The 21843-nt window shown below is 38.4% G+C and overlaps 1 protein-coding gene across 4 annotated transcripts in view; it reads right to left on the reverse strand.

The window, feature by feature from the left end:
- Positions 1-21843, reverse strand: part of ITGA1 (integrin subunit alpha 1) — a 163601-nt gene that overhangs the window by 70483 nt on the left and 71275 nt on the right. For all 4 annotated transcript variants that reach the window (XM_049648089.1, XM_049648092.1, XM_049648088.1 and 1 more), the window contains 5 exons: positions 20266-20354; positions 20049-20160; positions 19302-19429; positions 3572-3720; positions 93-243 (listed from right to left, as the gene is read on the reverse strand). In XM_049648089.1, the coding sequence (XP_049504046.1) occupies positions 93-243; positions 3572-3720; positions 19302-19429; positions 20049-20160; positions 20266-20354 (629 nt within the window). The remainder of the gene's footprint in view (positions 1-92; positions 244-3571; positions 3721-19301; positions 19430-20048; positions 20161-20265; positions 20355-21843) is intronic.

The raw sequence follows: 21843 nt of genomic DNA on the forward strand, positions 1-21843 counted from the left end.
ACACACACACACACACACACACACACACACACACACACACCCCTCTTGTCTTCACAACAGAATATGAAAGCCATTTCTAGCCCTGTACTTACAGCTATGGAAAATCGCTGAATGTTTTCATCCTCACAGTCTTGGATGACCTTATTCAGTCGATGGTTATCATGGGACTCCCCATCAGTCACAATTACCATAACTTTTTTAACTCCCCTTCGGGCACCCCGGGCTTCAGTGAAAGCCTCCTTCCTGAAGAAATCAAAGAGAAAAGAGAAGCAAATAAAACACCACCCCAAGGTTAGGCAAAGTGATAAACAAAAGAAAAACAGTGACAACTGTAGCTAGACTAGTGCTGTCCTTCCAAGATCAACACTGACACCCATTGTTCAAGCTGGGAGGCATGATGATCATTATTTGTAATAGTTTTAGATTTATTCCAGATGATGGAGAGGTCACCATTTTGCTGATCATCACATATCCCATATACAAAGGGCAGCAGTATTTCATTCTTTGGAAACTTGTCAGGGAAGGTGTCACTGGAGCACACATCAGATCTAGAGAAGGTCAGATCTCAAATACTCTCTCAGCCACTCCTTTCTCTATAAACACTCCTCTTTTCTTCTACTTTTGGCAGAAACTTTTGCTCTGTCCTCACTTCTGCCACACCTACTCTGACATTTATAGAACAGTATGGAAATCCTCTGAGCTGAGGAGGGGACCTGGGGGAAAACAGGAGTATGGGAGAAAATCAGACATGGTCATAAAAGACTGCAGACAGTTGTGGTCTGAGTCAGTGATAAAGCAGGGCTATGGAGGACAAAAGGGGCTGGAGTAGCTATGAAAAATTTGGTCTGAACTAGGTTTTAGGACACAGGCTGCTGGGGATGGGGTGGGAGAAGGTGGCACGGAGAGAAAGGGAAATGCTACGCCCTAACTGCAAAGAAAGGAGTTTTTATTTAATTCAAAAAGCATTTATGGAAAGAGCTGAAAGAGAAGGGAACTTAAATTCTTGTTTGTTTTGTGCTTCTCCACAGGCGCGTGTGCACACACACACACACACACACACACACACACACACAGAGGCACACTTTCCCTGTATTATTTTCTTTTACTCAACTCACTTCCCTCTCTTGAGTCAAGTAAGTTTACCTGGAATGAAACAATGAAAGGGTTTCATATAATATTTTTTTTTGATTTTGGTATAAAATGCAGCAATTGTACTGAATGCTCCTTTTAAATATTTTAGTTTGGTCGTGAGGACAAATACCTGCAGTTTGGAATATGCCAAAAAAACATTTCTCTTAAACCAACCTTCCAAATGGTTTGCACAATACACATTAGTTGTACCTTAGGTACACAGTAAATGCACAATAGTAGGTATCTTGTGAGCAGGAGAGAAAATCCCAGTGATGTGGGCAAAGGGATTTTTATCTGTGATTATTTCTCTTTAGAAAGACTGAAGGCAAATATGAGAAGATATTAACAACTGTTGATTTGTTTGGTGAGTACATAGGATTTTGTTGTTTGCTTTCTTTTACATTTTTGATTTTTCTTAAAAATTTCAAAATAAAGGAGAAGCGATTAAAAAAACAACAACTGATCACTAAGGAACTGCATATTTCTGCCCTCTACACTAAACAGGTAGATGTCCAACTTCTTTATATGTACAAAGGTGAAAACAGATGTTAAAGACTAGTCTTTAAATGAAGTTCAGACATGGATATCACATATGATTCAACCCTTTTTGTGGTCTTAATTCTTTAGAGGATCACCAAAACTTCCTACTTCTTACAAAGATACAGGTCATTACTGAATGAACCTCAGCTGATGGAGATAATTAAAAGACATTTCTTAAAGAAAATCTGCTAGATCTAAACAAGGGTTGGTTTTATATAATGTAAAACTAGCCACTGGCAGCACTCTTGAGTAGACTCTTTCTGTTTCAAATATCTTCAGCAAATTGCCCTTGGCCCCCAAATACTACCATCCAATGAAAATAGAAGTAAAGGATTCTAAAAAATTAAAAATATTGTTTGCAATTGGCCCTGCTAGAAAGGAATAAACAGCAATTAAAAATATGCTTCAATGTGAAAAAAGAATGTACAAGGATACTGAGTAATACCGCTATGGAGTTTTATTTATATACAAAACTCAATAAACTGTGTGCCCTACAGCTAGACCCTTTGTGAAACATGTAGGCAAAAACCATATAGGGTTATGGTATTTAGAGTGGTATTTACACAGGAGCAAAGCAGCCAGAATATTTCTTCAGTTAGTTTTCAAAGATGAATATTCATTCTTAAGTGGATGCCTTTAGAAAATACACAGCTCCCTACAGACTCAGAGCTTTCAAAGAACACTTTGATTTACTTTGAATGTGCAGTCACATTTAGTCAATTATTTAAGAAGGTGCATTCAGCACACCTCAACATGTGCACTCTCTGTGCATGCAAATTGGTGATCTGAAAGGCAGGTAAATGTAAAATTACCCCATCTGTTTGTGGTTATTTTCTCTTGAGCCCCATATAACTAGAACCACATGCTTCTCTAACACTTAGGGGCCTAATGCTGCACATAAAATCTCAGTTCTTCAGAATATCCATATTAACTATTTTAACCCTCTTAAAATACTGATCTTAGCAGACAAGTGAAGTGAGAGAATGGGTAATTAGTTCTTTAAAATCAGATGAAGGTCCAGAAGTTGAAGACACGTAACAGAAGGATCCTTAGTATTAGTCACATTACTTATTAGATTTCCTGTGATTTTGGTATTGTTTAGTTTTTGATCAGAACCTTACTAGCTTTAAAGGCAACTTATGAATAAAACAGCAAATGATGGGAGTTGCATGCAATTGGGAACGATATAGAAAATAAAATGTTCTACATTGTGATCAAAGGACAGTTCTGTAGCTTCTCATAGAATGAAGTTCAACCACAGAGTGGATTATGTGCTCTCCGTGGAGGTGCAGGAGGAAGGAAGAGATGTGAATTAGAGGAAATTTGGAGAACAGAAGAAAGAAAGAGTGCACAAATGATGAAGTTCTTTCCACTTCTTTCAGTCTTTGCACTGAAAATGATTTCAAAGATAGCGCTATTGAATTTGGCTTCTTAAAAACTCTTACTTGAGAGCTTCAATAACCCTAAATTAGGTACAGTAAAATTATGGACATACTAGGATATAAATACATATTGAGTAGAAGTGGATGAATATTAATCCTCTTTTTTAAAAAATGGGATTCCTAGAAGCTGTAAACAAAGAACAAAGGGAAAATATATTCACTAATATTTTGTCTTAGCACCCAAGAACATGATGCATTAGGCTATAGTAGTTTTTATGACTGATTTTCCATGACTTAAACCTTTAGAATAAGAGGAAAGACAAGAAGGGCAGGGAGACTATGTTGTAGAAAAACTTGATCCTATAACTATTAGCTAATTGGTGGAATCCAGTTTTTTAAAAAGATGACTTTAAATATTGCCAAGGTAAGTGCTCAATCAACACTCGAAAGGGCTTGATTGTGAACCGTTGGTCATGTGTAGTTTTTTTTTACCTTGGTCTATTTTTTAATCCACATACCTGGCTGTGTCTATCCCAAGGGCTGTCATAGTCTGGCGGCCACCTCTCTGGATTATTTTATTTGCTGCAACAAGTACCTCTTCCGTTGATGAGTACTTATTGAGGTTGAACTCATGGGTTACATTTTCTCCATACTGTACAATTCCAACCTGAAATACCAAGCCATTGTGAGTTAACCATCTAGCAATATTCCATTTCAATTTTCTTTAGTTTAGACATGTAGATCAGATGTCATACATTTTTGTCTTTTAGATAGTTCAAAAATTCATCAGTATACAACTCCTTCCGACAGAAATAACCACTGCCACTTGTGGATATTCGTAGCCCAAGGAACAAGAATGAAAGTGCTGTTGTTAAACTTCTTAAACAATTGGTTTATCTCTGCAATAGTTTCTACTGAATGACTCTGGCAAGCCTTGAGGGGTAGAAGATACAATGCACTGACATGCTCTCTGCCTTCATGGAGCTTCTAAATGAGAGAGAGAGAGAGAGAGAGAGAGAGAGAATCAGAGAGAGAGGGAGATTCAACAATCATTCCAATGCATGTTCAATTGCAAACTATGGAGAGAGGGCTGAAATGGAAAAGCTGTTTAGCAAGTAAACCTAGGGCCCTACTTCAAAATGGGGGGTTAGGGAAGGCCTCTTCGAAGTGATATTCAAATTGATACTGAAAGGTGCAAGGAGGGTGGAGACCTGTCCTGGATGGAGACAGAGTGAGAGGATGGATCCACACAAGGGCAATCAGTATGTGAAGAAGCTGAGATGAGAAAAAAGTAGGGATGTCCTGAGAACAGAAAGAAAGTCAGTAAGCCTGGACTAGGCTGTGAGGGGAAGTGAAACCAGATGAGGCTGGATGAGTAGTAAGTGGGGCATGTATCTGGGGAGGGCACACATGTGCTTCAGGCTTTATCTAGCTCAGGCATAGCTTCCATTTCTCTCACACCAGCCCTTCTCCCCACCACCCCTTTTCTTGTTCAGTCTTCCCTTCTTTCTACCTTCCTCCTTTCGTTCCCTCCTTTGCACAGATAGGATAATGTGGGCAGCTAACTGCAGAGCCATCATGGAGCAAAATGATACATAGGGTAAAGTGACACCAGATTGGATTTCCCTTGCTCTGTATTCCTCCCCTCTCCCTTACAGATGCCCATTTTTCTTATCCTTTTTCTATACCTACTTTTAAATATTGATGTGAACCAATAGATCAATCTACATCAAGAATTGTGAGTGAAGATAACTTTTTGTTTAATTTCCCACCCCAAAATGAGAAATTCAGAAATTCTATACCCAAATGAATGTCTTTTTAATGTAGAAATTCTGGGCACTTCATTTCTTGGGTCCTGGGGAAGCAATTTGAGACAAGGCTGCCTTCTTGCTAAGGCAATTGCCTAGTTTGCTCAGTGGTAAAGTTGCCTCTAGTGCTTTTTTCATACCCATCCTATTTCCAATTCTGATCTTACTTCCAAGTGGCATGAAGGTTCAGCATCTACCTTCCAGCCTCCCTTGAGGATGTTACAATTGTCAGAAATCTTTAATTACATGTCTGACTCATAGATACATTTCCACAGCTGGGTCTTCTTTGAAACCAGAAGCATACTCTGGCATTTGCAGAAACCAACAAGACTACCTTCTAATTTAAAATAATCTTTATCATCTTTGAGCCACCTTCTAGAGTACACTAGACGTCTTGAAGCAATTACACCATTATGCTTAAGTGAGAATAGTATCCTATATTTTTAATGCCTTTTGAAAAGCTTTCCCCTAATTTATTCAGATTACAATAACATTAATTGGTATCACATTTTATAAATGAGAAATTTAAGTTTAAAATATTCCTCACAGTGAAAGGGCAGAAAAGAGTCCAGTCTAAGATGTGAATCTTTTATCCCAGGGCTTTTTCCATCAGTCTACTTCCTCTCTACAGAAATACACCTCCCTGAACTCCCTGCATTCTGTGTCGCCTCATCCTACTAGTTTCTGCTAAATGCTGCTGCCATTGATGAATTGTTACTTGATGAATTCAATGAGCTATCTAGCTAATTGAGATCTACTGGAGAATATAATACAAGTAAAGCAAACAAACAAGCATCATATTTTAAAAATAGAAACAGAACACATTAATCATTCCTTAGAGTTGTTTAGTTGGGTATAGGATAAATAAGAAAAAGATAGCATACGTAAGTGTAAGATAAGGTATATAATAAGCTGACTGAACATGCAATCCCTCAATCTATGTCCAGGATAGCCCTGCTCTTCTATGAATATATCTTTCACTGAATATCTGTCACCATCAGTCCCAAAGCCGTGTGCTCTTATAATTGGAATAAAGATGACCAAAAGTCCTTTTGGAAATATAAGCAGGCTACAACCAACTAATTATGCTAAATAAATAAATAAATAAATAAATAAATAAATAAATGGATGAGGATACACTCAAAATCCAATTCAGGTTATTTCCTTGAATCATAATTAAGTGTTACAGATAGTTATCCATTACTCTCAACACAGATTTAAAATTATTCTCCCAAATGACCCTCATAGGTTTTAATTAATAATCTAGGGAGACACTGTATAATTATTAAGGGAAACCATGAAGGTTCAACATTGTCTTTGTGTATAGAAATGTTCAGTATAAATAAAAGTAAAATGATTTTGCAACTTAGATAAACATTATGCTTATTTTTTGGTACCAAGGTGAATAAATGCTGCTGTGGAAGTTAATTGCTCATCTATTCAGGACATCTTACAGAGTTTCTTTGTTTTTATTTCCCTTTGTTTTTGTTTGATCAGGCAGGAGGCTAAAGAACTTTGAAAACTGTCATTCCTGTCATTATTCTTGGACATTTTACTACTTGAGTGAATCTACTGAACACTGTAGTCTCTCATTTGGATAAAATATTGAACAATCTAGTCTTATTTCTTTGACTTCCTCATCTTTAGTAATCTTTTCCTCTACATCACCTATGTCATCCACTCTCAAGGTCTTATCCTTGACCTTGTCAACTGGAAAAACTGCAGCACGTCAATCTCAATTTCAAGTGTTTTACCATTAACTTGAGCTCATTTATGTCTGTCACCAATTCCTTCACCATATCAAGACTTGCAATTAATTCAGAGATCCTACTTTTTTTTTTGTCCCTAGCTTAGATTCCATGGTCCATCACCACAATCATTTACTTGCAAACTTTAACTCCTTTAACCTTTTTTCCCCTCCATTAACTCACATGGCTAACCTCCAACTCTGGTTAAGTCCAAATATCTCCTTTACTTTCTGTGCTTCTGTGACTTCAAATGTTTCTACACAAAAATCACACAAATTGTAGACTGGTCTCACTTTAAAGTTATGGCCATGAATCTCAAATGTGGTTGCACATAACACTGCTCGACAGTCCTACTCCTTTGTACTAATGAGCGTATTTTGCTCCCATTTATTGAGTGCAATCAAATTCTGGTCATAAACTATTAACTCTTCAGGAAAAAGACAGTATCACATTGATACATGGGGAGGAGTTCACACGAGAAGAGGAAGAATTTATGCCAATTAAACAAGGCTGCTTTGTGCCATAATATTTGACATTTCAAAATACTTTACATATTTTATAAAACCTACTATGGACTATTGGATTATCTGGACACCAGGAACAGCAGAAAAATTTTAGCCTCTTGGTAAGTCAGAAATCAGTGCTTTATACCTTCTCTCTCTCTCTCTCTCTCTCCGTCTGTCTTTCTCTACCTACTTAACATATATCTCACTTCTATAAGTTTATTCTTTAGATAACTTGTAACTGTCAGTTGCCTCACCCTTTCTTTATACTTTGCTTCTAACACTCCACATGAGTCTCTTCAGATGACCGTCTGCCCTTGGATTGCTAGATCTGCTTTGTTCCAAAGGTTCAAAGAGCGAGGAGTGCCTGGAAATTTTTTCCTTTATCGCCTTTTGCCAAGCTCCACAGGCAATGCCTGAGTACAGACAGTGAAAGACCAGCCCCTTGACTCAGATTAGCTGAAGGCCTTGATTTCACTTGAAATCACACCCTTGGTTCTTCTCAGTTGTTACTCTGTTTTGCTCCCCCAAATCTCTTACTATTTTCCTTTAAAAGCACTCCCTTAGTAAATCACTGTCACTTGGCTCATTTTCTCAGGGTTTGCTTCTGGGAAACCAGACTTAAGGCAGCTATTATCTGTGTTTCTGCATTTCTTCCTTGGCTCAGGCCAGACCTCACTTCACTCAACCTGGACCGTGGCAATAGTTGGTCTTTCCGCTGTTGGTCTTCCTCCTATTTTCATTCTCCTCAGCTCCATCTCCTCAGCTCTTACATAAATAAATGTAAGGCTAACTGCCTTGAAATTCTGCTTACATAACATCCTTATTCAAAAATCTCCACTAACTCTCCATTGCCTACATCAACGACTTTAAAATACACTCTAAATGGAATTTTTATTCTACTTAAAATAGAAAACAGATAAAACTTGAAGCTGCTCCTTGGAAATACAAGACCTATAAGGTAAACTTCAGTTTTCTTCCCCTGACCTGCAGTCACTCAACAGCCTTTCTAGTTCTCCCACGTCTTCAGGACTCCCCAGTATGAACCCTGTCCCTACCAAGTGCCTTTCCTCATCCCTCCAACAAAGCTAAGTTCTATCCATTCTGGAAGATCCGGTACAAAGAGTCACTTTCTCTGCAAAACTTTTTCCACCTAGTCACCAGTCTAGCTTACTGATCTTCCCCTTCTCTAACCCCTGAAGCAAACTTGTCTGTTTTGCTCCTGGGAGTACTGTATTCTTCTGAACTTCTTTGTATGCATGCTTTATCTCCCAACTGCATTATATATAGGAGCAAGCAGGGCTAAGGAGCATGGACTATGTCATAGCTTTTGGTACTCTCTTATCCCATGCTGCTGTTTTGCTTTGCTTATGATTGACCCTCATACATTCTTACTAGATGACTGTAACATTTCACATAAGACTGAGATAGCAGGGAAATAATGATAAGCAGAAAAAGAGAGACATAAAGATGTGTGGGAAATGAGAAGACTGGGGGCAGTGGAATCTCAAATCTCAGGGAAATGACGCTCAGTGTAGGTCCCTGGCTGATAGTGGGCTGCATATTTCCTTACGAATCAGACAGAATAAGGCCTGCTGTGTCTTTTCCAGAAAAGGGTGGCATTTATTGATTTTCATCACAGGAAAATGGTCAAATCACAAAGCAAACACGTGTAACACTTTGCTGAATATTAACGGGACCCAGTTAATAAACCAGTTTTAGTCCTAGCTTAGGGTATAAGTTAAGGCAGGTAAAACAGATTTATACTTGATAATATATATATATATATATATATATATATGCACACACACACACACGCACACACACACACACACATATATATGCAACAGAATCAAATAAGGATGATAATGAAATAACAAGATAAAAAGTTAGCCAAGTGAGGCATACAGATTTTGAGGAGGCAGGAGGACAGAAGTACAAGTACATTTATTGTCTCACAGTGAAAGGGCTCATGGAGGGAGGAAGATGCAGTCCCCTTAGTAGGTACCCAGGTAAAGAACAGACGGTGGGTTTACAAATGTAGAATAGAGAAAGCAAAGCAGTCTTGAGTGGAGAATATGTCAAAAATTATAAGGAACTGAAATCATTCTAGGAACTGAGAAAAAGAAAAATGGCCAATAATCATCATATTTGACTTGAGGCAGCCAGTTGTGTTGGAATGATACAAAAACCAGAGCGTAGAAGTTAAGTAGAGACTGCTGAGGAGTAATGGAGATGGAAAGACTCTAGGCATGTTTGCTGAATGGAAATAAATAAGCAGGATGACAGCTAAAAGAAGCAACCGGCTAGATGTGGGCTTTCTTGAAGAGAAAATGGAAAAAGAGCAGCTTAGGGCATTAGTAAAACAGCATGGGAAGATAGGAACAAAATATTCTTATAAAGAGTAGAACAAGGAGAGCCTGGGTGGCTCAGTCATTTAAGCATCTGACTTGGGCTCAGGTCATGATCTCGTGGCTCCTGAGTTCGAGCCCCACGTCTGAGCCCGGCGTCGGGCACTGTGCTGACAGCTCAGAGCCTGGAGCCTGCTTCAGATTCTGTGTCTCTCTCTTTCTCCCCCTCCCCCACTTGCGCGCGCACGCGCGTGCGCTCTCTCTCAAAAATAAACATTTAAAAAAAGAGAGTAGAACAAGTACAACAGTCACTTTTCAGAGACAACTGGAAAGGAAGGCTTTACTTCCTAGGGAGACACAGTTTGAACTTCCTGATTAAGTAGAACAAAAGATATAGGTATGTAATTAAATCTAAGACCAAAGAGAACTAAGATTCAGGCTATCACATAAATCAGGCACACAACTGATAGAGGATTCTGTTATATGAACCAGAGGTTTGTAACATTTATTCAAAACCACTTAAACATGAGATTTACCATCCTTCTTCAGCTAAGCCATGAGCTAATATTCCCTGACCCCTTTTCTAGGGAGTACTAGCACCCTCTGTATGTTACTCGCTATGATTTTTAAAGAATTCCATGGTCAAGTAATCTTGAAAAACAATGGGTAACACAAAGTTAACATGTATCTTTACAGCACGGGGTCCCTTCTCTCTCTCTCTCTCTCTCTCTCTCTCTCTCTCCGTCTCTCTCGGTCTCTCCCTTTATCTCTTTGTCTGCCTCTCTTTCTCCTTCTGCTATTTATATTAAGTAAAAAAAAATGCCACAAATTTCAAATGCAAAAGGCCAAGGCTTTCTCTTCTGTTCCCAGTTGCTCTACTCTGATTCATAAGCAAATTTTTTTGAAAATGCTCTGAGTCTTTAATATGAAAATATGCATTGTGAATCATGAATTGAAAGACTTGATATATTTTATTCCTATTTAAGGGAATATTTTGGGGGAAGAACATATTTAACACCTCAAGCAACATAATTTAGAAAACATTGCTTTACAACATTGAGCTACCTCCTCGTAAAGATCAAATAATTGTTCTGCCTCATTCACCTTTGTTATATTCATGATACACTATAATTGTAGTACTCATCCAAATATAAGATTTTACCTAATTTCTAAGTTGGAAGTATTTTGGGCTCAGGGACAAAGTTACAGTTTTTTTTTTAATTGCCCATGACACCTAGCTTAATACTTAATCAAGAAGTCACTTCATATATATCTGCTGAATTACAATGAATTTATTATGTGGATGGTTTTCATTTCTTTTAGGGGGTAGAGAAGAAAGAGGAAGAAAGTGAATGTGAGAAATATAAATGAAATCACTGAAAGGAGGGCCTTCTGATTTTTTTTTCCATGAAATTCAAGTAACACAGAATGACAAAGAAGTTTAAGAAAGAGAAGTATGTAAAATAGCTACTAAGTATATTGAGTCAAAGAGTTATGAAGAAGTGGAATTATTTCCTCATTTAGAATTATATTCTAATACCTTGTATTGTTAAGTTAAAGTTATAACAGCAGTTGCTAAATTTTAATTTCTTTTTTTAAAATTTTTTTAATGTTTTATTTATTTTTGACAGAGAGACAGAACAAGAGCAGGGGAGGGGCAGAGAGAGAGGGAGACACAGGATCCGAAGCAGGCTCCAGGCTCTGAGCTGTCAGCACAGAGCCCGACACGGGGCTCGAACTCACAGACAGTGAGATCATGACCTAAACCAAAATCGGATGCTCAACCAACTGAGCCACCCAGGCGCCCCTTTAAATTTTAATTTCTAAAGCACAAACTAAGTTTCTGGGCTTTCCATTCAACAATTAACATTATCAACCCAGTGTCTTCTTTAGGGGAATAATGATAGGGTAAAACAATGAAGTGTTCCGTGGGAGATCCCCCATTGCTGAACATGAAAAGAGCTCAGGCTTTGTGTCCGGCCAATTTATATTTCCTTTAACCAAACTATGGTGCAAAGCCCTGCCCCCTACCACATGCTTCTAATGTGATTAAGTTGGAGTAAGAATGCAGTAATAATACAGACTGTAATCCCAGTGAACTGTCAGCATGGGCCATTCTGAGGCTATGTTAGCTGGAACCAGGCTTCACCGTTTGTCACTGTGAAGGGAGGCATAAGTGAGACTGGATCATAAGGAAATGAAATGAGTCCTCAGAAACATAAAGTTGATAGATGATAGATATAGGTCCTAGGAAAATGGTGTCTTAAGCTGCCTTCTCGGATGATGCTGTAATGAAATTGATCCAAGTTCAAAAATGCAAGGATAAGGGAGTACAAGTAAAGTTCTGAGAAGACTGTGGGAGCAATCAGGATGAGAGGTGAATGGGGCTGGGGCGGGAACACCTGTAAAGAAAAGTCTGGAACCTAACGTAAAGAGTGTCTGGGGGAGGTCCCCCACAAAGAATCACTTCTAGCTCAATGACTTCATGAAGTAGACTGAGAGAAAGAGGTCATTACAACAATGATTTTTAACACAAGGAGAAATGAAAAGTCCCAGCAATGAGATTTTTCCAACCCAAATGATTTACCTCCTATATGCTCAGCAACACATAAAACTCTAAACTGTATCCCATAAATAAAAGGATTAAGGCACAATGCTGTCAAAGTGGAATTCACAGTCTGCCAGGAGAGACAGACACAGAAGGAAAAGATAGTGCTACTGAGTGATGAGAGCTGTAAGTGAAGGGTGAGTAGAACTTATGGGGACAGAGGGGAGGGAATTGTTTGTGGGAAGAGGGGTGGAAAGATCATGGAATGTGACAGAGACAGTGACACTGGAACTAAGTCACCTAGCACCTAGGGCTTGGGGTAGAGAAGGGCACTCTGGGGAGGGGCTCCTGTGGACACTGGCGATGTGTTCAGGGAAAGCGAGGGGAGGAGTGGCTGCAGAGCCAGAAGAGAGGCAAGAAGGCACCAGGGAGGCAGGCAGCAGTGGGAATGAGTGGCGCCAGGTGACAGATGCTTTCCAATCCACTGGGGAGCTTGGATATTACTCAGCAGGCAAAGACAGGAGATTTTTACCCAGGGAAATGCTATGATCTGAATTTTACCTTGGAAAGATAGCTCAGGGATGGAGGTAGGGGAGAATGGAGATTGGGTGGCTAGTGACAGAGAAGATTCACCTTATTCACAGTACCGCTGTCAGATACTATAGCCTGATTGACAAGGATTCAGCTGCAAGGTGCCTTCAGGCTTCTATTCAGACTTCAAAACAATGAATAAGGCTTCAGAGGAAATGGCCATAAAACGTGCAGTAAAAAGAAAGATAAATAATATTCCTAAAATTTAATTAATCTCTCTCTTTCATTTTGCCTGGTTTAATGCTATGCTGTGCTTTTGATAGCAACAATCTAGACATTGTTCCATTAGTATATTTCACTTTTATATCAAGCCTCACAATTTACTGGTTTTATTTAGGGTAATGCACTCGTATTTGGCATATTTATATCATTCTCATTTATTATTAAAAGCAGTGTTATGTTTAGGTATTGAGGATCGATAAGACCTCCACAATGTTTATACCATCGTATCTTTTATGGCAAGCTCAGAGTGTTTCAGGTTTGTTTTTATAGGTGGTTTTTTTTTAAAAGGCAATTTTATAGCCTTTACTCTGTCTTGGGTAAAAAAATTGGTTGACAAAAATTCCTTCACTATGTTAGCAAAAGTCTTAGTGGGACCACACAGAAACCTGTACGAAACTTTGAGTAGCTATTTGGAGTTGATGTTTTTGTCACTTATGCTGCGTCCCCTAATGTACACTGATTGTCATGTGGAAACTTCAACGCTCAAGTTTAAGTTTTCCTTCTTTCTCCCTTCCTCTCTGTTTGTTTTTTTTTTCCTTTGTGGAGTTGACAATTCCTTTCATTTCTTTGCAACTATCTTTCAATACATGCAATTACTAAATGACAAATCTATGAATGCAGACAATAGGCCATCATATTTTATCTTTACCTGTTGTACTAAGTGTATAGCCATAATCAATACAGTACACAAGAATTCATGAGGTGTAGTCAGAATGACGTGATTTTTTTTTTGGCTCATGATCCCTTTAAAATTTATTTAGGGTGAAGTTCTTCTATTCTCCCTGGATAGAAAGATAAGTGTCTTAATAGTTTTAAAATATCTATTAAAAAAGAAAAGACCTATATAATTGATCCTTGAACAACACGGGTTTGAACTGTGCGGGTCCACTTATACGTGAATTTTTTGAGACAGAGAGAGAAAGCAAGACAGTGAATGGGGGAGGGGCAGAGAGAGAGGGAATACAGAGGATCCCAAGTAGGCTCTAAGCTGTCAGCGCAAAGCCCAATGTGGCTAGATCTCCCTAATAGTAAGCTCATCACCTGAGCCAAAATCAACAGTCAGAAGCTTAGCTGACTGAGCCACCCAGGCGCCCCTTCTTTATGATTTTCATAATAGCATTTTCTTTTCTCTAGCTTACTTTATTGTAGAATATGGCATATAAAACATAAAACATACAATATGTGTTAATCCACTGCTATGTTATTGGCAGGGCTTTCAGTCAACAGTAGGCTATTAGTAGTTAAGTTCTGGGGGAGTCAAAGTTATATGCACATTTTTGACTGCACAGCAAGTCAGTGCCCCTAACCTTCACATTATCCTAGAGTCAACTGTATTTTTTTTTTAATTTTTAATGTTTATTTATTTTTGGGAGCTAGAGAGAGAGAGTGAGCAGGGGAAAGGCAGAGAGAGAGGGAGACACAGAATCCAAAGGAAGCTGCAGGCTCTGTGCTGGCAGCACAGAGCCCAACTTGGGGCTCGAAATCACGAGCCATGAGATCATGACCTGAACCGAAGCTGGAAACTCAACTGACTGAGCTACCGAGGCACCCCGAGTCAATTGTATTTTAATGTAGGTCATACCACATGAAATTGCTGTATTTGTAGGTCAAAAATGATCGAATAGCAACAATTTCATATGGTTCAACCTAGATTAAAACACACTCTAGGAGACAAAATATCAAAGTTGATTCATAGTACGTCTTCTCCCCTCACTAAGCCTTACAGGAGATGAGAAGCATGTAGTTGAGAAAGCGGCATAGGTGGCTGTTTCTTTCTTTGTTTCTTTACTCATCTCCCCTTAGATTGTTAACTGTAGTCTCTGACCTCTCCGGGGACAGGGGTAACGGAGATAAATAAAGGGTATAGGAATTTTTACTTGACCGGTGCTATCCTGAGATGGATCAGGTGCTACCAGGTGCTAACAACTTTCTTGTGGGTTCTCTGCAGATTTCTCTTCACCTACTTCCTTGTCTGAGTGAATACATGTCACTACTGCCCTCATCAGGGATATCTTCCGCTTTTTTGTGCAGAAGTCTCTGCTCACCTCCAGAAGAGTCTGAGGGCAGTACCTAACATGACTCCGTGATGATCCATGAATATACACATTCTTTGTAATGACAGACCTTGGGACTGCAGGGAAATCTGACTGCAGCTACCTCTCATCTGACTTGCCTGTCAGCAGCTAGACAGCTGCTATCTTGCCCTTTAGGTATTTCAGGCAGGAGTGAAGCACTAGTCAACTGTGTGTCCCAACTTTAGAAAACACATCAAGCTCATTGTGTGAACCCACTGAAGCCTTTCTCACTAGGCCCTGCTTGCAGAGAAATCTTCTTCAGAAATCCTCTTAACTCCATTCTGAATTCCTTTATACCCTTGATATGGGTGAAGAGTCCTCCATCCATCTCTTAGCTTTCTATCTTGGCAGCTCCTTCTGGGTATTCTCCCTCACAGTTTGTTTTTACATCTTTCCCTTTCAGGAATGGAGGTAGGGAGGATAAGTTACGGGGAGAAAAAAATCCAGAAGCAGATTCTGCCAATCTTAGGGCAGAATTGGGTGTTGTAATTGAAAACAAACAAAAACAAAAGATGTACACCCCCCCACACCCACCCACAAAACCTATTTAAATTATATTATAGTCAGTCAGGGAGGAAAATGGATGTTAAAATAAATTGTGTTTTTGGAGAGAATTACTATAAGACCACATGAATGATAACCATGCTTTTCAGTACACATTTCTTTGAAGAGTATTTTTCCAAAAGTAAATATTTTTCCAAAATTTATATGAACAAATTTCTTTTCTGAATCCACTAAAGGAAGATCAAACTTTAAAGGGAATTTAAAGGTGTTAAGACCCTTTTCACCACTTCAGCAAAAGTGATGGCTTAGTAGTAAATATGTCCTTTTCAATCCCCTTCACTTAGAGAATAACTTATGAAACTAGTCACTAACACAACTTAAGTCAAAATAGAAAAAGATTAGAAAATACTAAAGTGTAAACACTAAAGCCCAAATATAAAAGTGTTTAATAGAAAATTAAAATGCCAGTTATAGAAAAAAAAGTCTCATTAAATGTTCACCTATCAGAAAAAAATTTTAAAAAGCATTAATTATGATATACACACTTATTCAACAGGGTCTCATTAAGAACCCACTCTGTCACAGCAAAGCACTGTCTGGCCAATGACAAGAATTAAAAGATGATATAAAGTCTGTATCTAGAGATGCAGCAGAAACACACACACACATCAATATATAATAATGCATTAGTCCTGTGTTTCTCAAACTTTAATGTGTTTAAGAATCATGTAGGTTGCTTACTTAAAATGCAGGCTCTATGGCCCCACTCTGAGAGACTGATTCTGAAATCTGGGGTACAGCCCAAGCACCTCAGGGATTTGGGAAGAGAAGTTCTATAAGCCTCTTTTGGAGAAACACTGCATTACAACAGAAGCTCTATGAGGGCAGTGGCTGTGTCTATCTTGTCTCTATGATTATCCAAGCCCCAGCACAGAGCCGAGTACATTGTAAACCCTCAGGAAACATACTTGAATAAATGAATGAAGGAGTATGGCTAAACTCCACAATGAATGATACAAGCAAAATGTGACATAAAAATTCAGCCATTTAAGCAGCTCCTCTCTCTTTAGGAAGCAGGTGAAGTCAGTGGATACTACAAATGACTCAGTGCACAGGGTTGCATTTTGAAATCTTGCCCTTTGTAGAATCAGGTCCTGGAAACAAGTAACCCGACTCTTCTGCCTCAGAGTATGTTCGTTTCCCTCCCATAGTCTGGTAGCATCTGAACTCTAAGGGCTGGCCCCCATTCCTCTGAATAAAGTGATTGTTCTCCCCCCGCCGCCAAGAAAGGTATACAACCCTGGCAGGCTAGAATTGCACTGGTGGCTGGCAGAATAGCTGCTCTATTAGGACTTTCACTACAGAAATAGAAAATTAACTACAGTTCTAGTAGACAGAAACATCAAAACTATAGCAGAACAGGTTGAGCATATAAACAATTGATTGTTTACAAAACTGAGTTCTTTATAAAACTGAGTCATGGGCACAGAACCCCACTGAGGCAGTGATTATTTTTGTAAGATAGCCTTGTAGATTTCCTTCCTGGAGTTGTAGAGTAACTCCAAACATGTCACTGCTGCACTAATGTCCACAGATAGCTACAAATAAATAAACTTTTTTTTACATTGAAATAGACAAATTCATTTAAAAGTAAAATAAAATTTCCAGATGACTAAAAATATTAGAAATAACAAGAAAATATTCCAAGACTATTCTTAGCTTTGGAAAGAAAGGCTTGGATAAGGAAGTAGAATGGGGTGGACAAAACAGGTGGAAGGGAAGATTGGACATTATGGGGAAAGGCAGTAAAAGAGGGGAGAGCTGTGATCCAGCCATCTGGTCACAGGTATGTCAGTGCAGAGGACAGAGTGCCAAGGGGTCTGGCCAAGGAAGCTATGGGCAACCATGATGAGATAAAAAGGACCAGAGACCTACTATTTAGGGACATCAGACTGGACCAGCCCTGAAACTTCTCCAAACAGCTGAACTGCAGCTGGAAAGCTATGGTTTCTGATCTGTCATCAACAAGCAACTTACTTTATTTAACAAGTTACTTAGCCTCTCCTATCTCCTCCATAAATTGAGATTTGGGGCTAAAAGTCCTCTACAATTCCATCCAGCTTTAATTTTATAGCCCTATGAAGCTCTATTTACCAAGGAGAGAAAGGATTGGGGAAGAGGGCAAAAGAGGAAGGGAGAGGTCCTCAGCAGGGGGCAAAAAAAGGGTCCACGTGAAACATGTACCAGATGGAAGAGCAAGTCACAATTCTAGAATGGTCTTTTTTTTTTTAAGTTTATTTATTTTGAGAGAGACAGAGACAGTGCAAGTTGGGGAGGGGCAGAGAGACAATAAAGAGAATCCCAAGCAGGCTCTGCAGGGCCGCATAGAGCCTGATGGGGAGCTTAAACCCACAAAGCCATGAGATCATGACCTGAGCTTGACTCTGATCATGACATGATCAAGAGTCAGATGCCTAACCAACTGAGCCATTCAGGCACCCCTCGAATGGTCTTTAAAAGGATGCAGGCTGCCTTATGCCCTGTATCAAGAAGAGACACCAAACTTCTGGTAATTCACTTGGGAAGACTAATTGCAGATGAGAAACTTGCATCCAGGAAAATTTACCTTTTGTGATGCATAAAAGTCTATTTTTCAAATAATTTTATACTGATTTCAAGATGTTCTTTATTGTCCAGAAGGATATACAAAGCCTTACTCCTCACCTAGCTCTCACCTATTCAGCCTTGGAACACAGCCATATGACATTTCACTTTGAGGTTTGCATCTACTTTGCAATTTTTAACTACCATCCTTTTGGGGAAATTCATTTTGTAAATGTGTGTGTGTGTGTATCTATCTATACATACATTTATAGGCATATATATATATATATATATATATATATATATATATATATATACAGAAAAATATACAAGCATATCATATATGTGTGTGTGTGTGTGTGTATAGTCATGTCCTGTACCAGGTGTGGGTGTGGCAAACAATGCAGTCAGACCACTTTTTCAGTGCTTCAGAAATTTCTCCAAAGTAGAGCTTCAGAGAGAAAAGGAAAGACACTGGTCTGCAGGTGCAGATCTAACATCTTCTTTGCTCTCCTGCAGTCCCCAAACCATGAAACAACCATTTGACTCTGACTCCAGTGCTAATTCCTGTTCTCAAGGCACTGACCTCACTCTGACATTTAATTTGCCTGTTATCCACTGTCTTCTCTGTATTTTAAGCCATATGGCTGTATAAGTTTAATCAGCATTAGATTAATTAAACCCGAACTCAGTGTCTAAAACCCAAACTCAGTGTCTAAACCATGTGAGAAGCTTCACTTCATTTAATGGCAATAAAGGGAATGTGTTCAGAAACAGATACTCATGGGGAGAAAAAAAAATCCAGCTTAATGTAGCTAAAGCATCGAGCACTTGGATTTTGCTTAAGAAAGTATTAAAGATGAGAAAAAAATGGTCTTTAAGCGATATCCTGTGATCACTTACTAATTTACTTGTATAATATAAGAGAGGGGATTTAATGTGATGTGTTCTTTGGGATGTCAGATTAGTTTCCACAAATTCTGAAACCCTGTTCTGATATTACCGAAGCTGGTTACACACTTACTTTATAAGTAAGAATTCAATTATGATTTATAGGGGATATTTTTCAAGAGCATCAGAAATGGCAGCTTTCATTATATTTTCTGTTTAGAAAATAACAGGGTCTTCCAGTAATGTCCCTTTCATCAGGAGGAAAAAACAGGGATATGGAATATAAAATTCATCCTGAATATTAGCTTTATTGATTAATTTATGTTCAGAATATTTTGTTTTATTAAAAATCTATGCATTTTTATCTTTAGAACAACAGAAATCAAAATGCGTAGTCACATACCTGTGTCTGTTTAGGACCAATATCCATTCTTTCAAGAAGGTCATTTAAAAAAGCTGTAACACTCTCCCAGGGATAAATACTGTTGGAGCCATCCAGCACGATGACTATGTCCAGTTGAGTGCTGCATTCTGCAATAAAAGGAGTCAACTGTGCAAATTTCGAGTTTATCTTTTTAGATAGTATGAAAGTGTATGAAGTGTTTTCATGGCTGAAATAGGCTCATTTTTAAAAAAGATAAGCTGGTAGTCTACATGGTGAACACATTGCTTCTATAATGAGAAAGAAGTAGTTTTACAAAAATAAAGTTGATAAATACCATTACATTCAATAGCAATGGGTTTGGGATTCTTATCAAGTAAAACATCTCTACTGAATTGTAATTAACATTGTATGAATTATCTTTGGAAGTTTTCTCAGTATGAATTTATGTAACTGTTCTCATTCTGTGTGTATTTCAAGTGAGATTACTTTCTTCAAAGAGACTCATTCTTTAAATAAAAACAATGTGACAGCTTTAGCTATGATGTTTAAACAAGACTTTGTTAAAGGTTATTTACACTAATATCAAGTCCAAAAATAGCAGTGGGGTTTGGTTATATATTGGCAAAGCAAACATTTACCTAAATTGGTAATGCTGGTAGCTGAGAAAATACTTCAAGCTTTTTGGTATGCTCCTGTGTATATATATATGTCTCATTCACTGCTTACACTTTTCAAACATGTAAGAACATCACATAAAATCTGTACCTTGTACAGGAGCAATGGAGTTCACGACTTGAAATGTGGAGCTAACATCAGAACAGATTCCAGTTGTGTAATGTAAATGTCCACATCTATAGGCATACAAGGGCCCACATGCCTTTTAAAAAATTAAAACCATAAGATTAAAAATTATATAACAAATTTTATAAAGACTTACAATGATGGCATTCTTGGCTCCTTAACTAACTCCTTGCTTTCTTACCAGAAACCCTCCATTTGGGTTGGTGACTAAAGTTGATCCAAACGTCATGTTCTCCTTTACTTCCGTGACATTGGGAATTGATGTATTAACTAAAAATAGAAACAAACTTTTATGAGGGTGGAAAACAAAGTAAAATTAAGTGCCTTCTCGTTAGGACATTCTATTTGCTTTGTTCATATCATAGCACATTTTTCTTTTGATTCAACTAAATAGTCTTCAAAGTATTATTAAGGAATATAATGAACAAGCTAAGGCTGAAAACCTGGCTTATGTCCCAGAAATGTTGTCTGGATAACTGTCTCAAATACTTCTGCTGAACTGTAAAAGAATGCAGAGCTAGTGGGGCAATGAGAAAATGTGGGACAGCCTTTCACACATTTTTGCTAATTAAAACAAATAGAATACTTAACCTCATAGTATTGTAGATATATAAAGGAAACTTAAACACTTACCTTGCATGCTATATCTGTATGTTATAGATGGCCAATGATATAGCATCACTTCTGACAAGAAGAGGGAAAATGGGTAGTAGAGCAGAAAAAAAAACCCACCAATATATATTTTGAACATCGATTTCACCATCATGGGGACATCATGAAGTTTACAAAGAAAACTAGAGCAAGAAGGAGTAGTGGTCAGGAAGTTTGGGTAAAAGAAACAATGAAGGGATGCCATTTGTCATTCCAGATGGGAATGTTGGGTCTTGAAGCAGGCCAACCTGGCAAAAGTGGCAGGAAGTTCCACTTATTCATAGTGAAAAAAGACTGGGCAGGAAAATCAAAATTTTCTAAACCCTGCTTAGCAGAGTGCTGAAATATTTGAAAGTGGCAAAACTCAGGTTCAAGAAAGATTTACCTCACTCTTCATGCCCAAAAGTTTTTCCTACCTTAAGACCATTATAGATGCAGAGTGAGGAATGGAAGCAGAGATTCCTGAATGGTCACACTGTCTTCCTAATGTGAGCATATTGGTCTTTGTCCCAGAGTTTAGTCTGGTTTGCCTTGAAAGCACCTGGAACTGGACCATTATCTACACTGGTCTTGAATAATCTGGATTAGAGTTTTTTATACTAGAGTTGATCCAGGATGAGCTGGGACATTAGGATGTTAGGGACCACAGCAGAAATGTCTCCACTGTTGTCGATGTAGCTAAAATCTCCATGCTAATGTTAAAACTCCATTATAGTTTTTGGTAATGAAGGAGTAGCTCCTATTAGAACAAGTCTTTTGCAAATAACTCTAGGAAAAGGAAAAAAAAAAGAAAAAAGAAACAACCATCTGAAGGCACTAGAAAGCAACCAAAAGCAGACAGAAACTGGAGGGAAGTCTATACTTGTAAGAAGAGATTAGCACTGGCTGAGTTTCCTGTTTATGTGCTTGCTTTCCCCCAAGGGAAGGTCCTAGCTATGGCTAAACCTCAAATAGTAGTCAAAGTCTTACTGTTTTGAATAAACAGAGGACAGAGATTAGGGTAATGACAGAAGCTGTAAAGTGAAGGGGTATATCTTGGAAAGTAGAGACACAAAAAGAGAGTTCTAACATACACACATATGCTCTGTCCAAATATCTGAAGCACTTG

This window comes from Panthera uncia, assembly GCF_023721935.1.
Source record: "Panthera uncia isolate 11264 chromosome A1 unlocalized genomic scaffold, Puncia_PCG_1.0 HiC_scaffold_17, whole genome shotgun sequence".
In the NCBI taxonomy this organism is placed as follows: Eukaryota; Metazoa; Chordata; class Mammalia; order Carnivora; family Felidae; genus Panthera; species Panthera uncia.